The sequence below is a fragment of the Chelmon rostratus genome, chromosome 16 (genome assembly GCF_017976325.1).
Source record: "Chelmon rostratus isolate fCheRos1 chromosome 16, fCheRos1.pri, whole genome shotgun sequence".
NCBI lineage: Eukaryota > Metazoa > Chordata > Actinopteri > Chaetodontiformes > Chaetodontidae > Chelmon > Chelmon rostratus.
This window is the reverse complement of record NC_055673.1, coordinates 7,921,851-7,946,175: the sequence shown is the minus strand read 5'-3', so window position 1 is coordinate 7,946,175 and position 24,325 is coordinate 7,921,851. Positions and strand designations below refer to the sequence as shown.

Below are 24,325 nucleotides of genomic sequence, written 5' to 3'. Positions count from 1 at the left end.
AAAATCACTAGTGAGGCTTGTAGCAGCAAAGTAGGGACGTCACACCGATGACACATGCAGAACAAGGCCTATTACAGCTGCCAACTTTATCAGCTACAGCCCGACGCTGTTTCAGAGTGTAAATCTCATCAAAGGGCTGAACTTTAATAAGTGAGAGGGAAAGCAGCTGCGACAAAATGATCACGCTGCAGACTTAATTACAATTATTAGCCCTAATTATATGAGAGACACTGAACCTTTTGGATTACATCCTGACAAATTTCTACATGGCAGAAACTCCAAACTATTAATGGAAATGGCAAAATTGCAGAACGGACCAAAAGCTGAATCAAGAGATTTTTTTGGCCACTTGGGGGCAGCAGAACGAGCCGGAAACACAACATTCATGAATCATGATTTTATAAAGTTGATGTTGTGAATGTGTTGCAGAACATGACACGTTCTGGATTTTCACCCTGAAAACAGCCGCCTGCTGCTGGAAGCTACTGACGAGAGTGTTGAGAGTGAACCAAAACATTAAAGCTGCAGGAGTTAACACCAAAACAATTAGCTTAAAGAAGCTAAAACGCTCATTAGCGCTAAGGGGAACTGCACAGTCTGTTGATCTCTGGGTTCATCACTTTCACATTACACACAGTCATTTGAGCAATATAAAAACAAACTGCAGCTTTCATTCAAAAGTAAGAATAAACACACACAAGCTCGAATGTAACCTACACTTGTACTATACGTGTTGCTTAGATCACAGCTTTATTAAAACCTAAGATCAAACATGAGCTGAGCACAAAGCATCTTAGCAATCTGATAAACAGAAATAAGCTTGAACGCGCAATCTAGATAAGCAGGCAGGCGGCGTACAGCCACAGAGAGCGAGGAACTCGGCATAATGACGGCTGAGATGGAAAAAAAATTAGCAGCCATTTATTGGAGAGCAGATCAAAAAGAGCGAGTAAAAATAACAGTTCAAAGTTGGGACTGAGCTGCAGATGTACAAACAGAAAACATTTATTCACTTTGCTGTTAACACTTGCGAACCACAAGAACTCAAACATGCACAAAAGGAATTTCTTGATTACACGCTTAATGCTTCTGTTTCTGATTCTGTTTGTGTTTATCTGATTACTAGAAATGTCTGAATCATTTATGAGCCTGAAAAACCGAACGGAAACATTCAGTCTGCTCGGGTTGTTCTCGCGTCACCCGGACGGACGGCCGCTTTGTCTTTCCGCAGCCGCACCTGTTGACACGGCGAGTATTAAAATGAGTTCAGGTCGCTGGAAAGTCAATTACTCAAAGGGAGCGAGCAGGAGGAATGATAGAAGGAGGAGAAAGGGGGAATTAAAAAAAGATCAAGAGAGGAGAAAGTGGATAAACAGATGTAAAAAAAAAAGATGAAAAGAGGGGAGGTGGTGAGGCTGAATGTGACCTTTGGCAAAGGAGCGGCGCAGGGATGGAGGGATGAGAGGAGCGGCGGAGGGATGGAGGGATGAGAGGAGCGGCGGAGGGATGGAGGGATGGAGGGATGAGAGGAGCGGCACAGGGAACAGCTGGTGTGTGTGTGTGCGTGCGTGCGTGTGTGTGTTTGTGTGTTCGTGGTGGGAGTTTGATGTAATGACGGCTCTGTCACTCCCAGGTCATAAAGGTGTCAGCTAAACCAGAGCAGGCCCTCGGGCTCGGCTGACGTCTCCTCACAAAACCACCACCGCACACACACACACACACACACACAACCTCAGGCGTACACACACACACAGGGTTGACCTCTATTAGGAATTGCTTTCTCATGCAAAGACCAAAGCCTGTAAATACTCTCCCTCCTCTTCCTGTAGACGGTGCGAGTCGATGGATGGAGGAGGAGAGAGGAAAGGAAGGAGGAGAGAGGAGAGGAAGGAGGAGAGAGGAGAGGAAGGAGGAGAGAGGGCATATTTTCCTCCTGAGTGAAGTGCGCTGTTATGTGTGTGTGTGTGTGTGGCAGCTGATAGTGAGATAAGCGCACTTATGTGGCTGCACTCCGCGTGCGGCGAGGAGAGGTAAAGGACAGTGCAGTACTGATGCACTGCAGTTATAGAAATGGATGAACGGGTGGTGGTGGGGGGGCGCAGGGTGTGAAGTGTGTGGATTTCGAGAGGAGCGAGTAAAGTGGAGGTAAATGCGGATCCACTATTAGAATTGGGTGGAATTTACTTCACAGGTTATTATGGTGCATGCAGTGTGGTGATGTCACATGCAGAGATTTGAGCCCCTAATCTGGCTTCACCTTCACTGAACATGACAAACAATACGGTGTTTGAAAGCGCAAAACCTCACGGATCTATCTTTGTACGCCATTTTAACATCCCGCTTTATAGCTAGGGTTCATGCAACGTGGCCAAACCAGAGCGTCACAGCAACAATCTTTGCAAAATATTTAATTCTAGAGCTGTGGCTGGTTGCTAATTGCTAACAGGCTAGCCAGTGACAACAGCATCCTGAGTTTCTTTCCATTTCCCTCTGCTGGGCCGTTTTCTTGTTCTTTAGACTGTGCATGATGTAAGTTTTTTTTCTTGATTAATCGATTAGTTAGTTGGTCCAGAAAATGTCATAAAATGGTAAAAAGAAATAAAAATGTTGATCCCACAAAGCCCAAAGCCGTGTCCTCAAATGTCTCCACAACCCAAAGGTGTTCAGCAAAGGTCAGCTCTGTGGAGACGGTTTGTTATTGGCGATGCACTGAAATGAACTGACTTCACTGTGAAATTCTGCAGGTTTAAACTCTTCCTCTCTCACAGTAAACTGCCTGCCAGGAGAAACTAGGCTGCATGAAAATGCTGTTACGAGCATTAACCATTTAATTGGTGTGTCCTTATTTGAGCTTGTGCACAAAAATGAGGTTTGTCATATCGACTATATATCTTTGTTAGAATCAGAGGGGCAATAATTTCAGAGAAATTGGGCAATGATGGCTGCTCATCTGACACTTGATCAAAATGATTAAATTACAAACAAAATCAAGAGTTTCCTGACACGTTTCTATTTTTCCACTAGCTCTTTGATAATTTCACTGTCTGCAATTTTCACAGTCAGGCAACAATTTAACAGTTCATCGGCAAAATAAACCCAGTGCCACGAAGTAAAATACAGTTTAGAGGCAGGAAGAAGCAGCTAATCTTTTCAGTGAAGGTCTGGTTTGTTTATATTCATTACAATATTAGTCTGAAAATTAAGGTGGTAATGATTTAGTGATCCTTTAATGCTAGAGGTAGCACCATTAAAACAAAAGCTAAGTGGGAGGTTGAGTGTGGGAAGGGATTCGTTTTCTTCCCAGTAATATTGCTGGTAGGCATGAATTTAATGTGCGCTGCTCTCTCATAATAGACTGTGTGTGTGTGTGTGTGTGTGTGTGTGTGTGTGTGTGTGTGTGTGTGTGTGTGTGTGTGTGTGTGCGTGAGTGAGTGCTGCTTGTTTACCTGCAGCGCCTCGAGGAAGCGAAAGGAGCCCAGTCGTCTGCCGCGGGGCACCAAACAGAAGGTGGAGTTGTGCAGCATCTCCTTATAATCATACCTGCAGACACACACACACACACACGCACACACAGGATGAGTTCACTGACATAAACACGAACATGACACAGCAACACGCTTAAAACATTTATGTAGTTAGAGGAACACATACAGTACAAACATTAGAGTTATTAGTGGTTATGAGCAATGCAGCCTGATGGAGATGCTGGTATTAAACATAATGAGCTACTGTCAATGTAGCATCAATAGCTAATTTTCTCAATAGCACTTAGCACATCATAGCTTTTTAATGCTAAACACGACGTGTGCTCTACATCTTTATCTGGAGGTCAAACTGAACTTGAGCAGCTTTCACCTTCGTTTTCTCAGCTGGGGTTCGTTTCCTTCCCTGTTTGACCCCTTTTTAGTGATGTTTGCGAGGTTTTCACTGACGGGAACGATACCCAAAACGCACCAAATATGATCCAATTTCTAATAAATCGTTCTTTATAGCTCCTTCTGCTTCCGTTTCTTTCTCCAAAAGCTCCATCCCTCCTCCTCTCCTGTCTCCCTCGTTCTCCCCTCTCTCCTCCTATCTCACAAACCACATGCTCCTTTGCACGCCCCCTCGTCTTCACTCGCTACCTTTCTCAATCCCTCTATCTCTTAAAGCAGGAGGCCGACGCTCCTTCCCTCCCCTCCTCCCCCTGCCAGCTCCTCTTCCTCCTCCTCCTGCCTCCTCATCCGTCTATCTCTCCAGCGAGGTGTGTCTTATTGCTCTCCAAACAGGGTGATCAACCCTGCCAGAGGTAATGAGCTGAGAGTGACACCTGCTTCCACCACACAGCTGGCTCTGTGTGTGTGTGTGTGTGTGTGTGTGAGAGACAGAAATAGAGAGACAGTGTGTATCTGTGCATCAGTCTGCTTGTTCGTGTTTGCATGCATGCTGCTTTTCTGTGTTACCACTGAACAAGCCATGTGTGTGTGAGTGTGTGAGTGTGTATGCTGTTTCATATTACCATGTTTGATCTCCTTCATAAAGTATTTATACTCCTACTCTCTCATACATACACACAGGGCTAATAAAAGCTAACATGCTAACCAGCATTGCAGAACCAGGTTTAATTTATTTCAACTCATAAACCGCCTGATTTTTAAAAAATAATTGATGAATATTTTATGTCACCATGCACCCAAACGTTACATTTCCTGCTGCGGGAGGACTGATCACGACCCTTTGGTGTAAACTGTATTTCGTTGCAACAATGACAGCTGTGTTTTATAAAATATGGAAATGGAAACTGGATGAAAGAATAAGTGAGATTCTAATTATGCACCAGGGTCCCTCTGCAAAACAAACAAATAAACAAAAAAACAATAAACATTTTAAGTTGCTGCCAATGCTCTTTTTAAAATCACTTAACTTGCATGTTATTTTACTATTTATTTCTTAAATTTGATTTTTTTATTGCAACCAAAAAAAAAAAAAAAAAAAGTAATAATGAGCCCTAAGGGTTGTTCAGGTTGGGGGTTAAGAGACTGGTGAGGCAGAAAATCATTTCTCATTTAGCCATAATCTATAGAACTTGAAGGTTAAAGGACACACACACACACACATACACGCACACACACACGGCTCTATTGGCGATGCCGTGGACGTACTGTAGATTGTACTGAAGTAGTGTGACAGTGATTGCTGATGCTGCCTTCAGTATGTGCCTGTATGGACGGAGCTGACAGGGCAAAGCTGGAAGCCAAGCTCTGTGTTCTCACACACACACACAAACACAACACACACACACAAACACGCTTGATGGTGATTGCTGATGTTGCTGGTGAGATGCTGCCTCGTCTCTTCTTTAGCCGAGCTCTAATGAAGTGCCGGGACATGACAGCGTGTGATAAAATCCCACCCTCGCTCACACCTACATGCATAATGTTCTGTGCAGCACATAACACAGTTATCGTACACACACACTGAGCCTCGCAGACACACACGCGGCGCGAACAAGCGACAGCTGCACGCCCTCACATTGACGTTCCGTCACCTTTCGATGGAGACGAAGAAGCTATCGTAGCCCATATTTCCACGCCAGCTGTCTGCCTGGACGGTGCCTGTTTGTGCGTGTGTGTGTGTGTTTGTGTGTAACAGCACACAAAGCGGGCGAACATCAATGTGAGGATTTAACACACAGCGGCCTTTTGAAACCTTTCATCTAACCACTGCGCTGTCATGAGCGTCAGATCTTCTGTCTTATGTATGTTTGATACAACACAACTGTTTTCTATTTGTTTCTATTTGAACTGATCGGTCGTGGGAGGAACTTCTAAACTTCTCTTCTCGGTTCTTTAATGTTCGAAAGCCGCTAGGGGATGGCTGGGACGCGGCTGCTGACAGAGCTGCAGCACAGCCCGGCGCGTGATTCACCTGCTGCGCACCTTAACCTCAGCACGACTCGGATCGTGCCGGAACGAGACGCTTCTCTTTTTACGAGGGAGTGTTTGCGGTTTGGAGATTTGAATGAGTTGAAGAGGTCGCAGGAGGAGGCCTACACGAGGACGTCCCCCCGCTGTGTAAACCCACCTTCACCTCCCGCCTCCCTGTTCCTTCTCCCAACTCCTCTTCCTTTCCTCAAACCTCCTGCTGGTTTGCACTTCACGCAGGGCTCAGAGGCCACAGCTTGCTTCCCCTACCTTCTTCTTCTTCTCTACTTCTTTTGTTCCTCCTTCTTCTGTTGTGTCTAACAACAGCTCCCCCTCCTCATTGTCCCTGTGACCTTGAGCCGGCGGAGGAAAACTACAGCTAAGCTGCATGATGTATCTATACTTTCCATTGTGCTGTACATATAAGTGTGTGTACGTGTGTTTGTGTGAAACAGACGAATGCAATGACATGTGACAAATGTGAAGTGATAGTCTACTTGAAGACTTACACCACGTTTGGGGTGAAAACAGCAGAAAACGACGTCAGCGTGCAAAAAACTTGAAGCAGACGGAAAACAAGGCTTCATATAATAAAACGCAGCAGATGACCTCTGCATGTGCAGCCTGGCGTCAGCACATCCAACAGCTCCGACTGCCTTGGCAGCCTGTCATTAAGTGCCCTCATTTGCAGCAAGTTCATTACACGGGATCGGCGCTGCATCCACGCAGACAGTGGATAAAGGGGGATGGACGAGGAGAGGAGATGAAAACTGTATTTTTTAATAAACAGGCTGTCTAGCTAACGCTCTGGTAGCCGAAAGAAACGTCTGGTAGCTGAAAGAAACTGCTCCTTTATGGCCAGCGGTGGAAGACTTATTCAGATCCTCAGTACTGCTCACAAAGCATCAGCAATAATACCAGAATCACAGCGGGCCTTTAAACTGTAGTGGTAATTTCAGCATCAAAGAAGTAGACAAAAAGCCGGCCTCTCATCAGCAGCCAGTGACTGATTTCTGTCATCTATGATGACAACTGTCGCGAGCAGCTTTTATCAGCTTTGCACTGGCTTTAAACTTGCACGGCTTTATTGTTTCCAGGTGACTCATGCTAAAACACTGAGGCTAATGCTGCACAGCCGTGTCCCAGGAAAAGTCAGCATCCTCACCAGTTGTGTGGAAGACACGAAAGTAAGGAGCAGCATCATTATTTATTGCAGGATGGCCACTGAAGTCTTGCTTGCTGTTGGGTTGCTCGAGTCTAAGATTTGAAAAAAGCTTATATAGAGGAGACAGAGCGGCTAACGTTACCCTGATATCTCAGATATACCAGCCACAGCTCCCACACACTGATCTGAAATACTGCTTTTTGAAGCATCACCTATAATTCCACAAAATAATGCAGCTAACTGATGACATCCTTGGCTTTGGAACTAGAGCTATAGCAGGCTATTTAGCACGCTAACATTTGCATCTTGAATTGAAAGCATGCGAACACACTGTTTCCATTAAAAAAGTGCAACATTTCCCAGCGAAATGCAGCGAAGCAGAAGCATAAAGTAGCACAAAATGGAAACAGTCAACCTCAAACTTTAGCACACTGCTTGAGTAAATGTACTTTGTTGCGGCAGGCCAGATTCCCAAAGGTCCACACTTGGCGGGCAGCCACCTGGTCTCGCTGGTACCATGTGGGCACCCAGCAGACGCCTGAATGTGGAGCTTCGGGGTGATGAAAACATAAAACCACCACCAGCCTGAGTGTCTTCCAGGGAGCAGAGAGAAAGAGATCCAATTTGCTGCTTATTGAGACTGTTGTTGCATTAGCCTCCTGGACCTCTCGCCTGTCTCCCTCTGCCACTCGCTCACTAATTTCTTTGTCTTCCAAAGTGTGTTTCTGTGTGTGTGTCTGCAGGAGCGTGTGAAAGAATGGGTGTCTGGAGGTCTTGATGGCTGGAACAAAACCCAGGGAAGTGTTTCTGGTACTGTACTGTAGTGGAGTTTATGTGTACATGCTGAAAAAACCTTCTGGTAAAGACTCAGACTCATCAAATTATTAATTTATGATAAAAGAGAGCTTTAATTTCCTCTCACTGTGTCCTTCTGCACATGAGGATGAATGTGAACCTTCAGATGTGGTGGCTGCACATCAAAGTAATATTTATCATTATGGATGTCACAGCGCAGATGTGCTCATTTGTCTGGTAAATAACTCCCAAACAGACTAAGGACGGATTCCAGCAGTAATTAAACAGGAGCCTCGTACTCCCCATAAACACAAGTGTCTAAGTTGAAGCATATTGTTGTGTGTGCTCCCATGAGAGTGTGACAGATGTGCGGGCTAAGTGAGCTTGTGGGTAAAAACAGGGGCATCGCTGGCTCTTGACTAACTGAGATAGTGTGTTTGGAGGGGGAGTGTGTGTTTCTGTGTGTTTGAGGATGATAATGTGTGCGCACATGCGTATAGTGACAGATAAAAGCTCGAGAGACAAATCAGTGGTGTGCATGCATGTGTTTCTGTGTGTGTGTGTGTGTGCCCCCTTTAACTTTCACCCTCTTTACTTTTCCCCCCCCTGCAGCTGTGTGGAAAAGTGTGAGTCAGCATCTGCATGTCTGCATCCAGATGTGTGCCTTTACATTCTGTCCCTCCTCCTCCGCTGCCGTAACGCCTGCTGTACACTCTGAAACTAATTCATTAGCCTAATTAGTGCTCATTAGCCAGCTTATGCTAGTTCCAATTAGCATTCTAGCATGGAATGACCCAGAGGTCCACCTGCCCAACAAACAGGCAAATCCATGACGACCTCGAGGTCTGTCCGCACGCGGGGGCCAATCTGTTTACGCCCACTAACAGGACTGTGAACAGGTTCCCCCGCCCGGCCCGGAGAGCGTCCTCGTCCTGCAGAGCTCAGCGGGTAGTTTGACATGTGATACACAGCTGAGTGCATGTGAAAAAACTGTAAAACTGTGTAAAAAAGAGCAGCATGGGCTATAATGTGAACTGGATGTGGTGCAGTGATTTAACTTATAGCTGAACTATCGTGGAGGACAGTGCTTCCAGTGAATCTGTAGGCTGAAGCACTACATGCACAACTTTTAAATGTGTAAGACAGAGCTAACTGAGCTCTATCTGACAGAGTTTTTAAGAGTAGCTGGCTGCAACAGCTTCCAACAGCACTGAGTTACAGAAAACTAATATAAGACAAAAAATACATCACCAGATCCCAATGGACAAATGCAAAACTGTAAAATCAGAACAATAAGAAAAATATGGCAAACCATAATGTAAAGACAGCCTGAGAGCAGTCTAAAGCCATCAAACAATAAATTAATAAAGCAAACACATCCAGACAACATTATCAGCTGCCGCAGTACAAGTGGCCAGCTGTTGTCACAGGTGTGGCGGCACACGGCACAAACGGCGGACGCTTTGGTGCAGCATCCGAACGCCGGCCAGCATCATCTGCGCGAGTGGACGACCGTGTCCCGGCATGAGCCGGCCTCATCACCGCGAGAGCGAAACAATCAGCAACAGCAACCGACAACCTCTTTGAGCGTCGGCATTGATCCCCGCGGGCGCAGCGTAGGTAAGTGTCGATGTGAGAGCCGATGCCAGCCTGTGATGTTCTGACTCTGATCTCTGGGAAACAGGAGTGGCACATGTGGTTATTTGCATAATGAGTTGGGAAGTGAAAGCCAAGTGTTCGCTGGAGACGCGTCTGAGAGGTGCTCCGGTACCAGGTGTGAACTCAGAGGACGGAGTTGAGTGGATTTCAGCCGAACGCAGATATGTCTGGGTGGAAGATCTGAACGAGGACTTAATATGACAGGTCTTTCTGCCCCGTCAAGAACAATTTCTTGAGGGGAAACACTGACTGATAGGCCCACAGTTATATCTCTGTTATTCTTTTTCTCTCTCTCTCTGGCTCTCTTTCGCTCTCACCCTGTGTGAATGCAGAGCAACTGCAGAATAACAACCCTCAAAACAGTTTTCGAAACACAGAGCACAAAGCTAAGAATGAAAACCTGCTGTTGCATTGAGAAAATCTTTGATCAATAAAGGCCTTCTCTTCGCTGGCGACCTGCAGCCTTCTCAGCTCGTGTTCCTAAAGTCTCTTCTGGCTGCCGATAAATGAGCCGCGCTTGTCAGATTTTGCCTGGAAAGTCCCGGTGACTCAGCGTTGCAGCTTGAATTGAAAAGTAACCCGGGTTTTAAGGAATTTCTAAGATGCCACGCTAGTTTGCATAGTTGTGCTGGATCCATATTACTATTCAAATGAGCGCCGGGCGGTAAGTACAGCTGCAGGTGGTGGGTGTGCACCACGTTAAGCCTAAATAAAAAACATGTCCACACACACTCATGAAGACGGCGCTCATATACATGCAGACTCACACTCGCGCAAACTTCTGGATCAGTTCAAGTCAGCAGCCTGTTCTTTCCCTGCAGCTACCCATCTCCCCCCTTCACACGTGTAAGCCTGAATATTTTACAAATACCCCGATAACAAGAAGTCTTCCTGCCGCGATACTAATTCACTATGACGGCTTTATCCTTGCAATCTTTTCAATTTGTCCTCTCGGATTTTTTCCACTGCCAACAGATGGAGGCAATTTTTCAGTTACATTTAGTGTCTGTGCAGTAGTCAGAGTCCCCGAGTGCGCACACGCACACACTCGACTCTCCAGAGGATGGAAGTGAGGTCGATTCCAAACTCGGCGACACCTATTCCACACACGTATCCAGTATTTGGGGGAATTTGTTTTCATGGGCAGCTAGATGGCTGCAACACACACACACACACACACACACACACACACACACACACACACACACTCTGTCAGTGATTGGCGCCTCACTGTGTGATCTTGCAGATGAGGGGTCCAGACTCTGTCGATGTTCACTGGAGACCAGCTGTGCCTCGCTCTGCACTTCCAGATGGCCCTCGGGATGGCTCGCTGTGCATGTTAGTGTGTGTGTGTGTTCGTGTGTGTTCGTGTGTGTGTGTGTGTGCGTGTGTGTGTGTAGGTCTGTATGTGTGAGACAGTCTCAGATTTAGACATGTCAGGACGTGCTCTGCGGCGGCTTTTTAAACACTGACACATTTTGTCATCAGAGCCACTGAAACGAGGAGCGCAGAAGAGGCCGGAGTTACCCCTCACTGAGATGTCCTTTCATCTGACACACACACACACACACACACACACACACACACACACACACACACACACACACACACGCACACACACACGCACGCGCACGCACACACGTAATGCTTAACTTTGTCCATCCACATGATAGTCGCTGCAGGCTCCTTCGTGACAAATCATTCTCCAAAGTCTTGAAGAGTCTAAGTACCACACACTCTCTCATACACAAGACATTCAGACACTCTCACTCTTGCATCCATGTTCATACACACACACACACACACTCACACTAACCCCCTTATTTTCAAAGCACCACCGACCATTATCAGGGTCCCATCTGCCAGCAAAGACCAGTTCCACTCTCCTCCAATAGGTGAGGAGAAACTTAATCGCGTCTAATTTCTTGTCTGCAAACACATTCTAATGTATTCCCTCTGAAGACTCCTCTAAATCAAAATATAAACCCGGTCCTGGAGCCACCTGGGTCCCCCCCTCGGCTCAACACCACCAATCAGCGAATGCTAAGACCCCACCCCAAGCAGTGCCACAACCATCACAGTAAATGGACGGCTGGGCACACAGAGGGCGGACGGCGAGATGCACTGCCATCAGTCAAAGATTGCACCTTTGAAATGTCGGCCTTGCAGGAATTGGGAGAGTCGGGCTTCTTTTCAAACACACGGCCGAGCATTGTTGGAGCCTGACTGAGGTTTTTAAAGAAAGGGCTTCGGAGTCGCTGGGGTCAAGAGGCTTTAGACTGTTGCAAGAGGGGGGGTGACGCAAACTTGGCCTCACTTTTAAAAAAAAGACAACAACAGCATGGCGAAGTCTTCCTGTGATTTTATTCGATGATGTGCATCTGCTGTGGACAAGATTTCAAGTCTGAAAATCATATATTAGTGGTTAGCGGGTTAGCAGTTTCATCCAAATGTGGCACAAAACTGTAAAAACTGGCAAAAATATGAATGCATTTTTCCATCCACTACGGCAACGTGAATATTCGGGGTTGGTTCATCAAGGTAAACAAAAAAAAACAACAACAAATCCTTATAACTGAGAAGCTGAAACGACATCTGATTAACACACCATTTGATGGGGGTTTAAAGTTCACATGTTTCTGTCTTTGCTTACCAACAACTGTGCTACAAATCGGTATTTATAGACACCATGTGACCTTAATTTGCTTCTTTTATTGGTTTATGCTGTATAGATACTGTATTTCAGTTTATTCACAAAGAATCCTCCATCTCTGTTACTCACACACACACACACACACACACACACACACACACACACACACACACACACACAGACACTTAGACAAGCACGTACACAATCATTTGAGAGTGAGTTTGACATCAGCATCAAACACAGAGTATGTCAGCACCGCATGACACTGGAGAGCAGCATGATGCCTGAGACAGTCAGCGCTCCCAGGGTGTGTGTGTGTGTGTGTGTGGGGGTGGGGGGGTGTGAGAGAGAGAGGGAGGAGGAACAGCTGTCAATCACAAGCAGAGAGGGAAGCAAAGCGATACGCTACCCAGTGGGTTCATCAGTACCATGTGTCAGTCACACCCTGAGATCACATTGATTGTCTGTCGGCGCCCATCTGAGCGAGTGTGTGCGTCATGCGTGTGTGGTGTGTGTGTGTGTGTGTGTGTGTGTGTGAGAGAGAGGAAATGATAGCGAATGGGGCATATTTGGTCTTGAGAGAAATATCATGGGGAGCCGGGTACAAAGGACAAGAAAAATAATGAGAAAGAGAAAGAGGACGAAACGTCCACCATGATGCAATTATGATTCAATTTAGATTCCTGCATCAATTATGCAAACATATTCAAGAGTCATGTCAAATATTGATAGGCTCTTCAACTTCTCAAACTGTATTCATTAAGGAGCCAAAACTTAACCCAGACTCTCTCATTAATCATGGATAGATGTCAGCTGGAGGTCTGCATTCAAATTCAGCCGACACTCCTGAGCCTCCATACCAGCAAAGGTTATGCTATATATGTGTGTATCTCAATGTGCGTGCGTGTGTGTGGGTCAATATTTGTCTGCTTATCTGTATGTGAGTTGCCATGTAGCTGTTGTCTGTGCTGACCCCTGATCTGTCACGTTTGACGGTGTGCAGGGCCGTGAGAGTCGGCGTAGGCAGAGCCGCTGTGTTGTGATGCTGCAGCTTTAATGACCAGGAAGAATATGGCGGTAAACAGTGACTGAATGTAGGGCTGCTCAAACAGGGCAAACATATAAATCATCACCATTCATTCACTTTGGAAACACGGTGCATTCAATGAACTTAAAAAAACGGGTCATTTCAGCTGCGGGCCCCCATGAACTTTAAAAGTATTTCAACGGAAAAACAAAAAAATTAATGTACTTCTTTATAAAAATAAGGAAAAAGTTAAAACAAAGCATCTGTAAAATAACTTTAAATGGATAAAATACAGTCTGAAATAAGCTAAATTCTGATCTAAATAAAGAGTTTGATATTGGAAGACTATGAATCTCACTGAGCATTTCAGTGGCAACTTTTGACAGTAACAGCATTAATTAAAACCTGCAGATGAATTTATTCCTTTTAATCTCTCTTGTTTGCGTGTTGCTTTCAAAAGGGAAAACAAATAAAGTGCTAATCTAAACAAACTGACAGAAAAACAATTATCAAAAGCTAATATCAGGCGTTAACCTTTGAGTGTCTGTCTGCATTCTTTTGTATCTCTATTATGTCACCACTGCAAACGGCCCCTTCGGCTACAACCGCTGCATCTTAGTCATATGACACACCCCTGGAGGGCGAACCTGCTCTCATATGACTGAACTTAGGCTCCAAAGCCGGGTGGGGTCATGACGCATGGGTCAAAGGTCACTCCGGTCCCCACCCTGAGGAACAAAAGGGACCGCTAAGCTTTTCAGTGACTGCCTTGGTGGCTCAGATTTAGGCTGACTGGGGGAGTTGTGCTGTCTGTGTGTCTGTGTGTGTGTGTGTGTACCTTTATGAGACACAGCTTATGTCTCTGTCTGAGTGCAAAGTGGTGAGATTTTCTCTTCATGTCAGACCACATATGTCTCTGTGTGTTTGTGTGTGCAGGAAGTGTGATGATGAACCCAAAGTGCAAACCTACTGCCCCTACTGCAGGCTTCCCCCAGAGCGCTGCACTTGGCTGGCTGGTATGTGTGTATGTGTGTGTGTGTGTGTGTGTGTGTACAGGGAACAGCTGTTCTCCAGTGCTACATGGGGAGGTCAGGGGGAGACACGGACGAGCTACAGCTGTGGCCCCGGGGCTTGTGGGAACTGTGGCTTCAACAACGTGGGAGAGGAGAGGAGAGAGGAGCAGAGGAGAGCAGATAACTTTACAAGCTGAGGAGAGGAGAGAGGAGCAGAGGAGAGCAGATAACTTTACAAGCTGAGGCAAGATGAGACGACCGAATGAGGCTGCAAAGAAAGACATGATGAACGCCAGTGAAAAGCCCCTTTCACGCGTGCAGCCTACCCCTGAAATGTTCACGAACATTTCCCGCTTGGGGTCATGTGGAAATCTGCGCGGCTAATTTCCAACCTCAAGTCCCGGTAAGATTGTCGCCCGCATCCTTGCTGCGTTTTCTTCTTCTTGTTTTTACTACTGAGTTAGCATCCATAAGTGTTGCATTACCGCCACCCCATTCACCCATCTATTCCGGCACTGCCGTGGCCATGTTTGAAGAGGCACAAGATGGAAATATTCCTAAATGACGCTGCATGTGTGAATAGCGAAAGTCACTCATGGGGCCTGAAAGGTTCCCAGAAATTTAGCTGTGCATGAAAGAGACAACGCAAGAAGAAGAAAAAAGAGACGTCTCTGTTTAAAGGAGCCACAGTTAGCAGCACGCGACGTGGACCGCGGCGCGCTTTGGCCACGAGGCCGCCGCAGCCAGACACAGGACGAGAAGCACGTACGGCCGAGGGCTCCTTTCCAACGATCCAGACCCATCAACCACAGCCACTTAGCATTCTGAGCAAAGCCCTTACGTTTAAGAAAATTACTCACGGTTATAAGCTCATAAACAAGTTGACTCTCCTGATGGAGAACCAGCCCGGCAGCCAAGACTGCAGAGCAACTCGAATAAAGACCCACTGTTGGAGATAATGCTTATTTCAGGACAGCACATAATGTGATAAGTCTGAGAAATCACTTTATAGTTTTGCACAGACAATCATGAGCTGTGGTTGAGAGCAGAGGCCCTGCTCCAACAGAGAGAAACTAGCGGCAGAGAAAAGGGGGCTGACAGTGAAAACTAATAAGCCTTGTGCGGGGAGAGAAATGGGCTCATCTCTCCGAGGCACCAAGAAAAACTATTGGAACTGTTGTACACCATTTCAAGAACAAAACCCCCCCACCCCGCCCTGCCTCATCTATGCTGAAACCCAACACTAAATCCCTTCTGCCTGACAGATTCGGCAAAAGAATAATATCTGCAGCAAGAATAATATTTGCAGCCTACATTATAGAAGCATATGAGGGAGCAGAGCAAGAGATGGAACTAGGCCAAAAGCCAATTTATGGCTTTTGTGGAACCCTTTAAAAATACAGAGAGAGTTGTTCAAGGTGCTACTTAAAATCCTCTCTGAAAACTCTCTCATCCACTCGCTTGCAAGCCTCAATTAAACTCTGCCGATTGCCATCTGTGAGGCAACTGAACCCAAAATCATTAAAAGTCTGCAAAGATAAAAAGCACACGTGGGCGCTAAAATAAAAAAAGGGCGAGAGGGAGACAGGAAGGGAGGTGAGCTCTCAGATGGGAATGCTACAGGTCACCTTCGCGGCGAGAGGTTTGACTCTGAGCTTTGGTATAAAGTGAACCAATTGAACAGATAACTAAACACATGTATAACATGCTGCACTGTGTTCATGAGTTTCGGCTGGAGTGGTGGCGCTCAAGTGTTTGTTGGGGGATTAGATTCCATAAATAGTATCCTAGCAACATGCTCTAGCGTATCAGAGGCTAGATTTCCTGTTTCAGCTCAGTATGTAAATATACTGTATGTGCCTGCAGCCTGCTGGGGGCCACGCACGGAAGAACTCACACAAAAAGAACGATTTAGACGGGTCGCGTTTAAGCCAAAGTGTCACTTTTCATACACGAGATTATACAAGAGCGCCGCAGAGAGCGATGCACATGAGGTGGCTGTTATCCTTGTGCTATCTCATATCTGCATGCACCGTCAAAGCCGTGGCATGTCTGTTGTCAGGGCGGCTCTGCACCAGCACCACAGGGAATTTCTCTGCATGCGCTCTGCCGACGAGCTGACGGAAGCCGGCTAATTTCCTTCAGCCGGGGTTAAAAAAGACCACTTTGACTGGGCGGAGGACGCAGGAGCGACAACGGGGAATTCTCGTTAAGACACGCCTGCTGCGCGTGTCGTTCGATTATGCGGGCACGGGAAAAGATGGCCTGTTTCCGTGTTGGTGTAAGTGCATGATCATGAGAAAATCGCACAGCAATATTCACTCAACCTGACGTCTGTTTTCTCAATTAATGGATTCATTGTTTGGCCAATAAGGAGTGAGAAATGAGCATTACGGTATGTTCGACCAACAATCCAAACAATCCACAGATATTCAGATTATTATGTATCGTAGAGGACGTGCGAGTCAGTCTACTGATGGGGAATCTTGCTTCAGAAAACACATCCGATGACTTTAAGATATTCCTTTAGTGTTTCAGTCCTTCTGCTTCTGACATTGCAAGCGCTTTTTTTTTTTTTTTGTGAAACTCGATGGCTTTTCAAACGCAGAGAAAAGTTCAAGTCCGTTGAACAAAAGCAGGCGTCTTATCAAAAGCCCTCCTCTCTGATGCAATATGAATGAAGCAAGAATGAACACGAAGAGGCAGCTCGTGGTGAGGATCGCCGGCTTGATATTTAACGATACACGCCGGCGTGCGTCGGAGCTGTGGGACACTCCTTCGCATTCCTCCCTCCATCTGATTCTCCACACGCCGTCTTACTATCTGCATTTTTCTACATGTCTCCCAGTATCTGTCTCCATATCTGTCTCTCGCAGGGTAAGCGCTTTCCTCCGCGGCCGCCTTTGTAATCGGCCCCGTCTGTCTCTCGGGGATGTGACGAGGACGACGGGGGTGAGCGGCGACGAATGAGGAGAAACTTTTTGACGATGAATAGATGCGCTGTGTCCGACAAAAAAAAAGCTCTTCTTGGAGAGAAGAAAAGAAAAAAACCTGTTGTCACGCTCGCCTCGTATCTCAGTTTACACATGGCATTCACGAGTGTCTCACAGGGGAAAGAGCAGTCCAATGTGGAGGGACGTTTTTAAAGCCAGGCATAAATGGAATGCCGGATTAATCGTATCTGGATACAATCTGGGTACGAGACAAATGTCAATGTGAGGTGTAAAGGGGGCCTCTGCCTCGTTTCCATGGAGAAGCGGCGCTCTCGGGCATTTCTGCTGTGCAGCGGAGCAGAGAGCCAGCCTTCTCTTCTTGTACCTGTAACAGAGGGATATTGTTGCAAAGGAGCCACGGCTTTGGTTTCCGAGCATTCCTGCGCCCTCGTTCCAAAAACAGAAACGTTAAAAGCTACGGTGAGGAGGGAGAGGACAAACAGGTACAAAATAACAAGGTGAGGAAAGCATGGAGAGGAGCAAGGAGGAGGAAATATTAGCGCCTATTACAGCGTGACTTTCTCAACTCGCATGCTTAGCAGATCATCAAAGAGCAGCCCGGCAAACATTTTTGTATTCATGCACGCAGACGCGCATGCGGAGTATTTACACCTTATTACGCGGGCACGCGCTCAGAGGCATCGCTTCTCTTAAATGCAACAATGGACGTCTTCTCCTCCGGCCAAAGAGAGCGCAGGAGAATAATCTGGCCGCTTTGATCTGACTCAGTGAGAGAATGTCATCTCCAATCCGAGCATGTAATTCTCTCCGGTGGGACGCCGCGGCGGCAGCTTTGTGTTGTTAGTCACCCGCTCTGGCGGTGGCACACTTTCTACTTCCTGAAAGTCATAACAATCCCACCACTGCTGCTGCATTAACCATCCGCGACAAATGAACCTCCGTCTGGCAAACGGGTCTCACGCACACGCACGCACACACACACACCCAGGCTCCGGTTTGAAACATGTTACACTCACTCAACTCGAGTGACAGTTTCGTTAATGTGCACACACATATGGGACATATGGGATTGATTGTCTTAGATTACAACATTGTATATTCGTACAGTAAATAAATTCATGAGCGCACCATCTCTTTTTTATTACTTTACATACACACACTTCCCTATTCCACACACACATACAAAAAAAAATGTAAATTTAAGAGCTGGGACAGCATTTAATCCCACAATAATGGATTTAACTCCAACTGAGAGTCCAATTACAAGAGCTATAAATGCTAATGGTAGTGCTAATCATAACAATAGCATCATGGTTTAAAACCGCTAGCTAGGACACGGTGCTTGGTTTACCCCGGCAACAGCGCAGCGCAATTACAACTGAGCACATAAACCAGGCGGCTCCAGCTGATTTAATCAGCTATCACAACATCTCCTGCCTCTCGACTAATCTCCTTCTCCCCAAAAACATGCTTCATCTCTCACGTCTATTCTCCTCTCTTTCTCCATCTCTACTCCTTTAAAAGTCGATTCAAACCTCTATTAGTAATTTCCTTAAACACAGAATCGATACGATCGCCTGATGCTGCTAACGTGCTAGCAAAGAGTTTCAGCAACTGAGAACATTAGCAATCATTTCCACACATTTCTTGGCAAATATAAATCCAATATTCCCTCTACTTTTAGCTCTGTTTAGGTCTTTACCAACCCTTGTTGCTATCTATAGATGTTCCCTTATGCTCAGAAGCTAAGAGCTAACTCTGTCTCTTGTTTGGTGCTAAAAGACGTGCTGCAGAGCATCACCTTTCACATCATACGCAGCAATCCGATCCACTGTTAATGTAAAAATATTGATTAGTGCTGCTCTTAAATTACAACCCTTCAGATTTTCATTGTATCCAACCCCGTTTTCCCCACTTTTTTTTCAGCAATCGTCGATAAATGTATTCACATTCTAACTACCTCTCTATATAGCATTCTCATTTACTGGCGGGGTCCGCCTTTCCCGTACATGACTCAAACTGGGTAACCACACAGAGGAGATTCTCAGACTGAAGATGGGATACAAAAACCAACAACAACAAAAAAAAGTGTGCATATTGAATACTGGGGATGACAACATATCATGAGTTCAGTATTACCATCAGACAAATCCTCTCAGCCCAGGGTTTGTTTGGCTGCACTGTAATCATACACAAGTTGCTTTACTATTGCAACAGAAGCTGCTTAAGATGACTTTACAGGCCCCTGTGGTCTATACATGGGAACCTGGATCACTGTTACCACCAGAAAGGCCGCATGTTGTAACGTATATTGATTTAGCTTTCGTAACACCGCAAAAAAACCCAGTTTTCGTCAGACTGGAAACAAAATCCAGCAGTGGAATCCGTGGAAATGTCTATCTGCTCATCAATCCAGCCTGGGTGTCAGTGGCTCTCCTCCCACCCTCAATGTTAACTGGGTCATCTGTGGGAGAGGCATGGTGCTCTCTTGAGACTTGTACTGACACTCTCTCACTCACACACACACACACACGTGCCGTCAGTCAGAGTAGTTCAAAGGAGCCCAATAAAACATTTACAACATGGTTAAGCCTCCCCCCGACCTTCCTCTCAGTCTGCTTCTTTGGCTTGTTTTTGCATCGCTCCTTCTCCCTCAGTCTCCCTCCCTGTATACGAGCCTGGACTTCTCTCCGAGTCTCGTCCGTTGCTTCTCTCTCGGCTCGGCGAATGACCCTGGGTTAAACACATTTAATTAGCGCTCACAGGATCTACACGCCCCCTCCTACTGGCAGCTTAGAGACGAGCCCCCTTGGACCAGCCAGCTCGTGCAGCATGTGTGTGTGGATGCTGCGTGTGTGTGGGTTTGTTTGCTTTACAAGTTGAGATGGCGTGCTAGTGGATGATGCTAGATTTCACATGGGCGCATATACACTTTCCTCAGGCTTGATAATTACACTGGTCTGGGCCAAGGTCTCGTAGCGCTGAAAACAAGCGCACAAACAGACCCGAGCAGCGCTCTCCTCACTCCAACCTTAAGGCCTTCTTCGTTCCTCACACAGCAGCCACTTGCTTTGAAACGTGCAGCTTCTGTCAATTTTCTGCTGCGCAAGACAACAGCAACATATTTTACACAGCATGGGTCAGGAGTGTCAATATATACACAAGCACATGGTGGTCTTTCATGTTTTTGTCAGTGAGAGCGAGCAGTTATCTGGAGAGGCACATTCGATATGTTTACAGAGAATATTCAAAGACATGCAGGCCTGGAGTGCCCGGCTGCCCGCTAATGAACAGCACACGGTGCGGTGATACAGACTAGAGGTCCTTGTAGGTAGAGGAGAGCGCAGTGCAGCAGGTTAGAGCCTTTAATGATAATGAGCAGAGTGTGTGAAGCCTCAGGTGAACAGGTGGGTGTAAGGGGTAAAAACAGGAAACAGAACTGCACATGAGAAAGGAATATAAGTTCTTCCATCAAAAGCAAATAAACTGCAGCGATATCTGAGGATAATGTCTTCTCTGGCTCAGGAGGGAGCTTTCAAAAGTGTGAAAAAAAATAGACTTGGCGACATCATAGTGATGTCATCAAGGTTAATCTGGGGTTGAAACTGAGTTCGAGCCACAAGGATCTTGTGAAAGACGTGAATCACTGAATTGGGGGTGTAGCCTTTAAAGGAAAGCGCTGAGAAATGACACTGTGGTCCGTGGTGGTCTTGGAGTCAACCTCCTATTTTCATTGTAATTAGTAATAAATTATAAAGTTCTTTCTGGAAAGCTTCCTAAGAAAGGAAATTATAGATCAAAATTAAAGTGTTACCAACACTTGTAACAAGCTTACAGAGAAGACACGGAGACATAGAGTCTCGGTGGCGAGGAAATCCACCACTAAACAGCGTCTTACAGATAATGAATGGAAGTTCTTGGTATAACAGTATGGCAGATTTCCTCCTGAGGGTAATCAAGACAAAGACAGGAAATTTGGTTCCACAGAAACAATTGTTGTTCAGAAATTACAGCAGCAGCATTCTGTCTTCAAATCAGAATAAAACTTAAAAAAAAAACAACAACAAAAAAAAGGAAAATCGTGTTTTCGCCTCTAGAAAACCAGAGCAGCGAAACAAATCACCCTCACTTGGTTTTCGAAATGAGAAAAGAGCAATTTACCAGACAAGATGAGAGAAAATAAAGCTGTGGCGCTCTGTTTGAAAGCAGATGCAATCTACTTTGCAGTGGAACATCTGGGGAAATAAAAAGGTCACACAGATTTATATTTAGATGCCGCAGGGAGAAATATGCTTCCACACTCCGCTCTGCACCCACAAGCTAACAATGGCCTGCCATGAAGGACCAGATTAATGCAGCGTTAATGGCGATCCACTGTATGGCTAATGGCTGCTAGTCTGCTTTCTGTCAGCAGTCTAACATAAAGAAAAGGTACGCGCTGGTGGGCTCGACGCATGTTAGCTTAGATGGTAGTAAGATCTGTATCATAATTTTTATTGAATTAGAAGAAGCGGAAAATTAGCAGAGAAAAACATCAACTCTGGATCACCAAGAAGTACATCAGTGTAAAAAAATAACTCTCATGCCTGTGCGCTAAATATGAAGCTACATCCAGCAGACGATTGGTTTAGCTTAGCACAAAGACAGCGTAATGACTTGTTAGAGGTGCTGGTCTGCAGGATTTGTTAGCTTTGAACAAACTAGCTGCTTCCCCCTAGCCTTGTGCAAAGCTAAGCTAAGCTAACCGGGCTGCTTGCAGTAGCATCACATTAAAAGTGCTATCAACCTCCTGACTCTCTGCAAGAAAGCGAATAAAAGCTGGAGTAGTCCTTTGAGGTGTTTCAGGGTGGATTTATCCAGTAAAATATATATAAAAAGCTGAGTTTACCTTATTATTATTTATTTTTTCACTATTGAGAGCTTCATTTTCGAAATCGTCCATCTTTGATGTAACATTAACCTTTCCTCTGAGCTGGGGGTAATGTTAGCTTAGCAGCTGATAAGTGACATTAAAGCCTTGTTTAGCTGTAGGTGCACCAACATCAGCTATTTGCTGATGGCGCTGCCCGGTGTTAATGTCTTTCCTCTTGCCGTACGAGCCAAGATCTCATCAGTCTTCTTTATGACTATTTGTGCTAGAAATCAAACCCTTGGGGACGCTCAACTGATACTTGAGAGAGAGGGGAAATATATAGTAAATAGGCAGAGCGAGAATGAGACTAAAACCGCGGGGACTAGGCTGAGGAGAAAGCCAGAGAACATTTCAGGCAAATGCAGGATTAATTAGGGTGCAGGAAAACACCCAAGGGTCCCCACAAGGCCTCGCTTTCCTCGTCTGCTTCTGGAGGCTTAGAGGTCTTCTGCGCTATCTCTGCAGTAAAGGCCTTGTAGACAGACTATGATAAATGCTTAAGACTCGCTAGTGGGCCTCTTCTCTGCTTAACATCCGAGGGGGCAAACTTTTAACCTGTGATTGAGCGGCGCTGATTCACCTCTAATAAGTCAAAGAAGGTATTCCACCTCCCAAGCTCCTCGGGCAAGGCAACGCACCAGTTGATATCGGTCATGGGATGCTGGTGGAGCGCTCACCCTGTCAAAAGCACCATCTGTCGGCTGTCTTTTACAGGATGGAGGGCTCTCCGCTGACAGGCAGGGAGGTATCATCTTACTGGCACCATGGGGTGGAGTGTGAGTGTACGGGAACGGCAGAGGAAATTAATCCGTGCTTCAATATTTGTACGCTGCTGTGTGCTGTTGTATATGGATACCTGAGGAGCTGTAGAGGATATTGGCCGATGCTGATTCGGTGTAGTTCAGCCTCAAGTTTATTACAAGGCACCGTGGCATTAAAAAAAAATAAAAAAAAGTGAAATGAGATGCTTTTTTACAGACAGCCCAGATTCCTCGTGGAATATGATGAATAACAAACAGCTTTAAAAATGCAGCAACAGCGAAATGTCGTCTTATTATTAGGTTTTAATAAAGCACATCTATGTTCTGTTTTTTAACGCGGGGCAATGAGCTGTTAACACATTCCGTCACATGAGGCAACAAAGCAACGAGGGATGTGATTATAGCATATTCCAGTGTAGAAAATACATTACATGGTAATCCAATTACATGGTAATTCTATTTGGAAATTAATTAACTCACTAATCAACTTAAATTCAGCTTAGACATGGAGTGACTCACCAGGGGTTAAAAACCACCACTAACACTGTAAGATCAACACAGGTTCTGTATTAAGAGCTCCCTAAAGGTTCGGCACAGGAGTTTCTTCTGCATATTAACTATATTTATTTTATTGAGAACATGCAGTGTAAGAATGGAGCTCATTCATCAGTGTGTCGCTTTATCTAAAAGGTTTACAGCCACCTAATTCACCAGCAGTTTCCTTAGTTTTACAATGAGCTCATTTGCTATAATTCGTTTAATGTATCAGACCAAGGTCGGCCTGGAATACATAATAAAGAGGCCCCACTGGTGTGTGCTCCTGTGCACTCAAACTATCCATGTCCGCACCTCTATTCCCATTTTAACAAAGCTCCCAGTCAGCTTTTCCAGACGTGCTTTCGACACGGTGGTTGCCGCCTGACTCATGATTCACCGTGTTTTGACAATAACAACGACATCTGGGGATGAACAATGACTTTGTATGGACTTGGCAGAAATCTGAAAACCCCAAGTTCACCTAAAAACGGCGCACAGAATGAGCTCATCTTTGAAGGAGGGTTTTACAGTGAGTAATGCCAGCCTCCTCAGCCACGCTCATTACAGCCGAATTAGGCCGTATCGTCGCGGTAAGCTCCAGTAATCAGACTACCTCGGCAGCTTGGCTTAATTGGCTCATCACTCAGCTGACACTCACTCGATGCACGTTAAAATAGAAGGGACTCCTGTCATTTCTCTGAGCGAAAAACTAAACAGAAAGGCATGTTGTTGTTTTCTCGAGGTGTCTTTCATGATTTTAAATGAGCCAGCAGAGAATCTGGGTCAAAGCAAAACCAGAACAGAATAAAGATATTGTAGTCATCAAGGAGATTGTTATATTGCTCATGTTTTAACCACAGCTACAGCATCCTGAAGCATCCTGGGTGGAAAACATTCCCCTCTGCTGCGCTAGAAAAAAACAAAAAAAACAACACACTTGAGAGTT

The 24,325-nt window shown here is 45.6% G+C and overlaps 1 protein-coding gene across 1 annotated transcript in view; it reads right to left on the bottom strand.

The window, feature by feature from the left end:
- ext1b (exostosin glycosyltransferase 1b) overlaps positions 1-24,325 on the bottom strand; it is a 114,359-nt gene that overhangs the window by 33,139 nt on the left and 56,895 nt on the right. Inside the window, exon 2 of the mRNA XM_041955173.1 lies at positions 3,447-3,540. Within this exon, the coding sequence (XP_041811107.1) occupies positions 3,447-3,540 (94 nt within the window). The remainder of the gene's footprint in view (positions 1-3,446; positions 3,541-24,325) is intronic.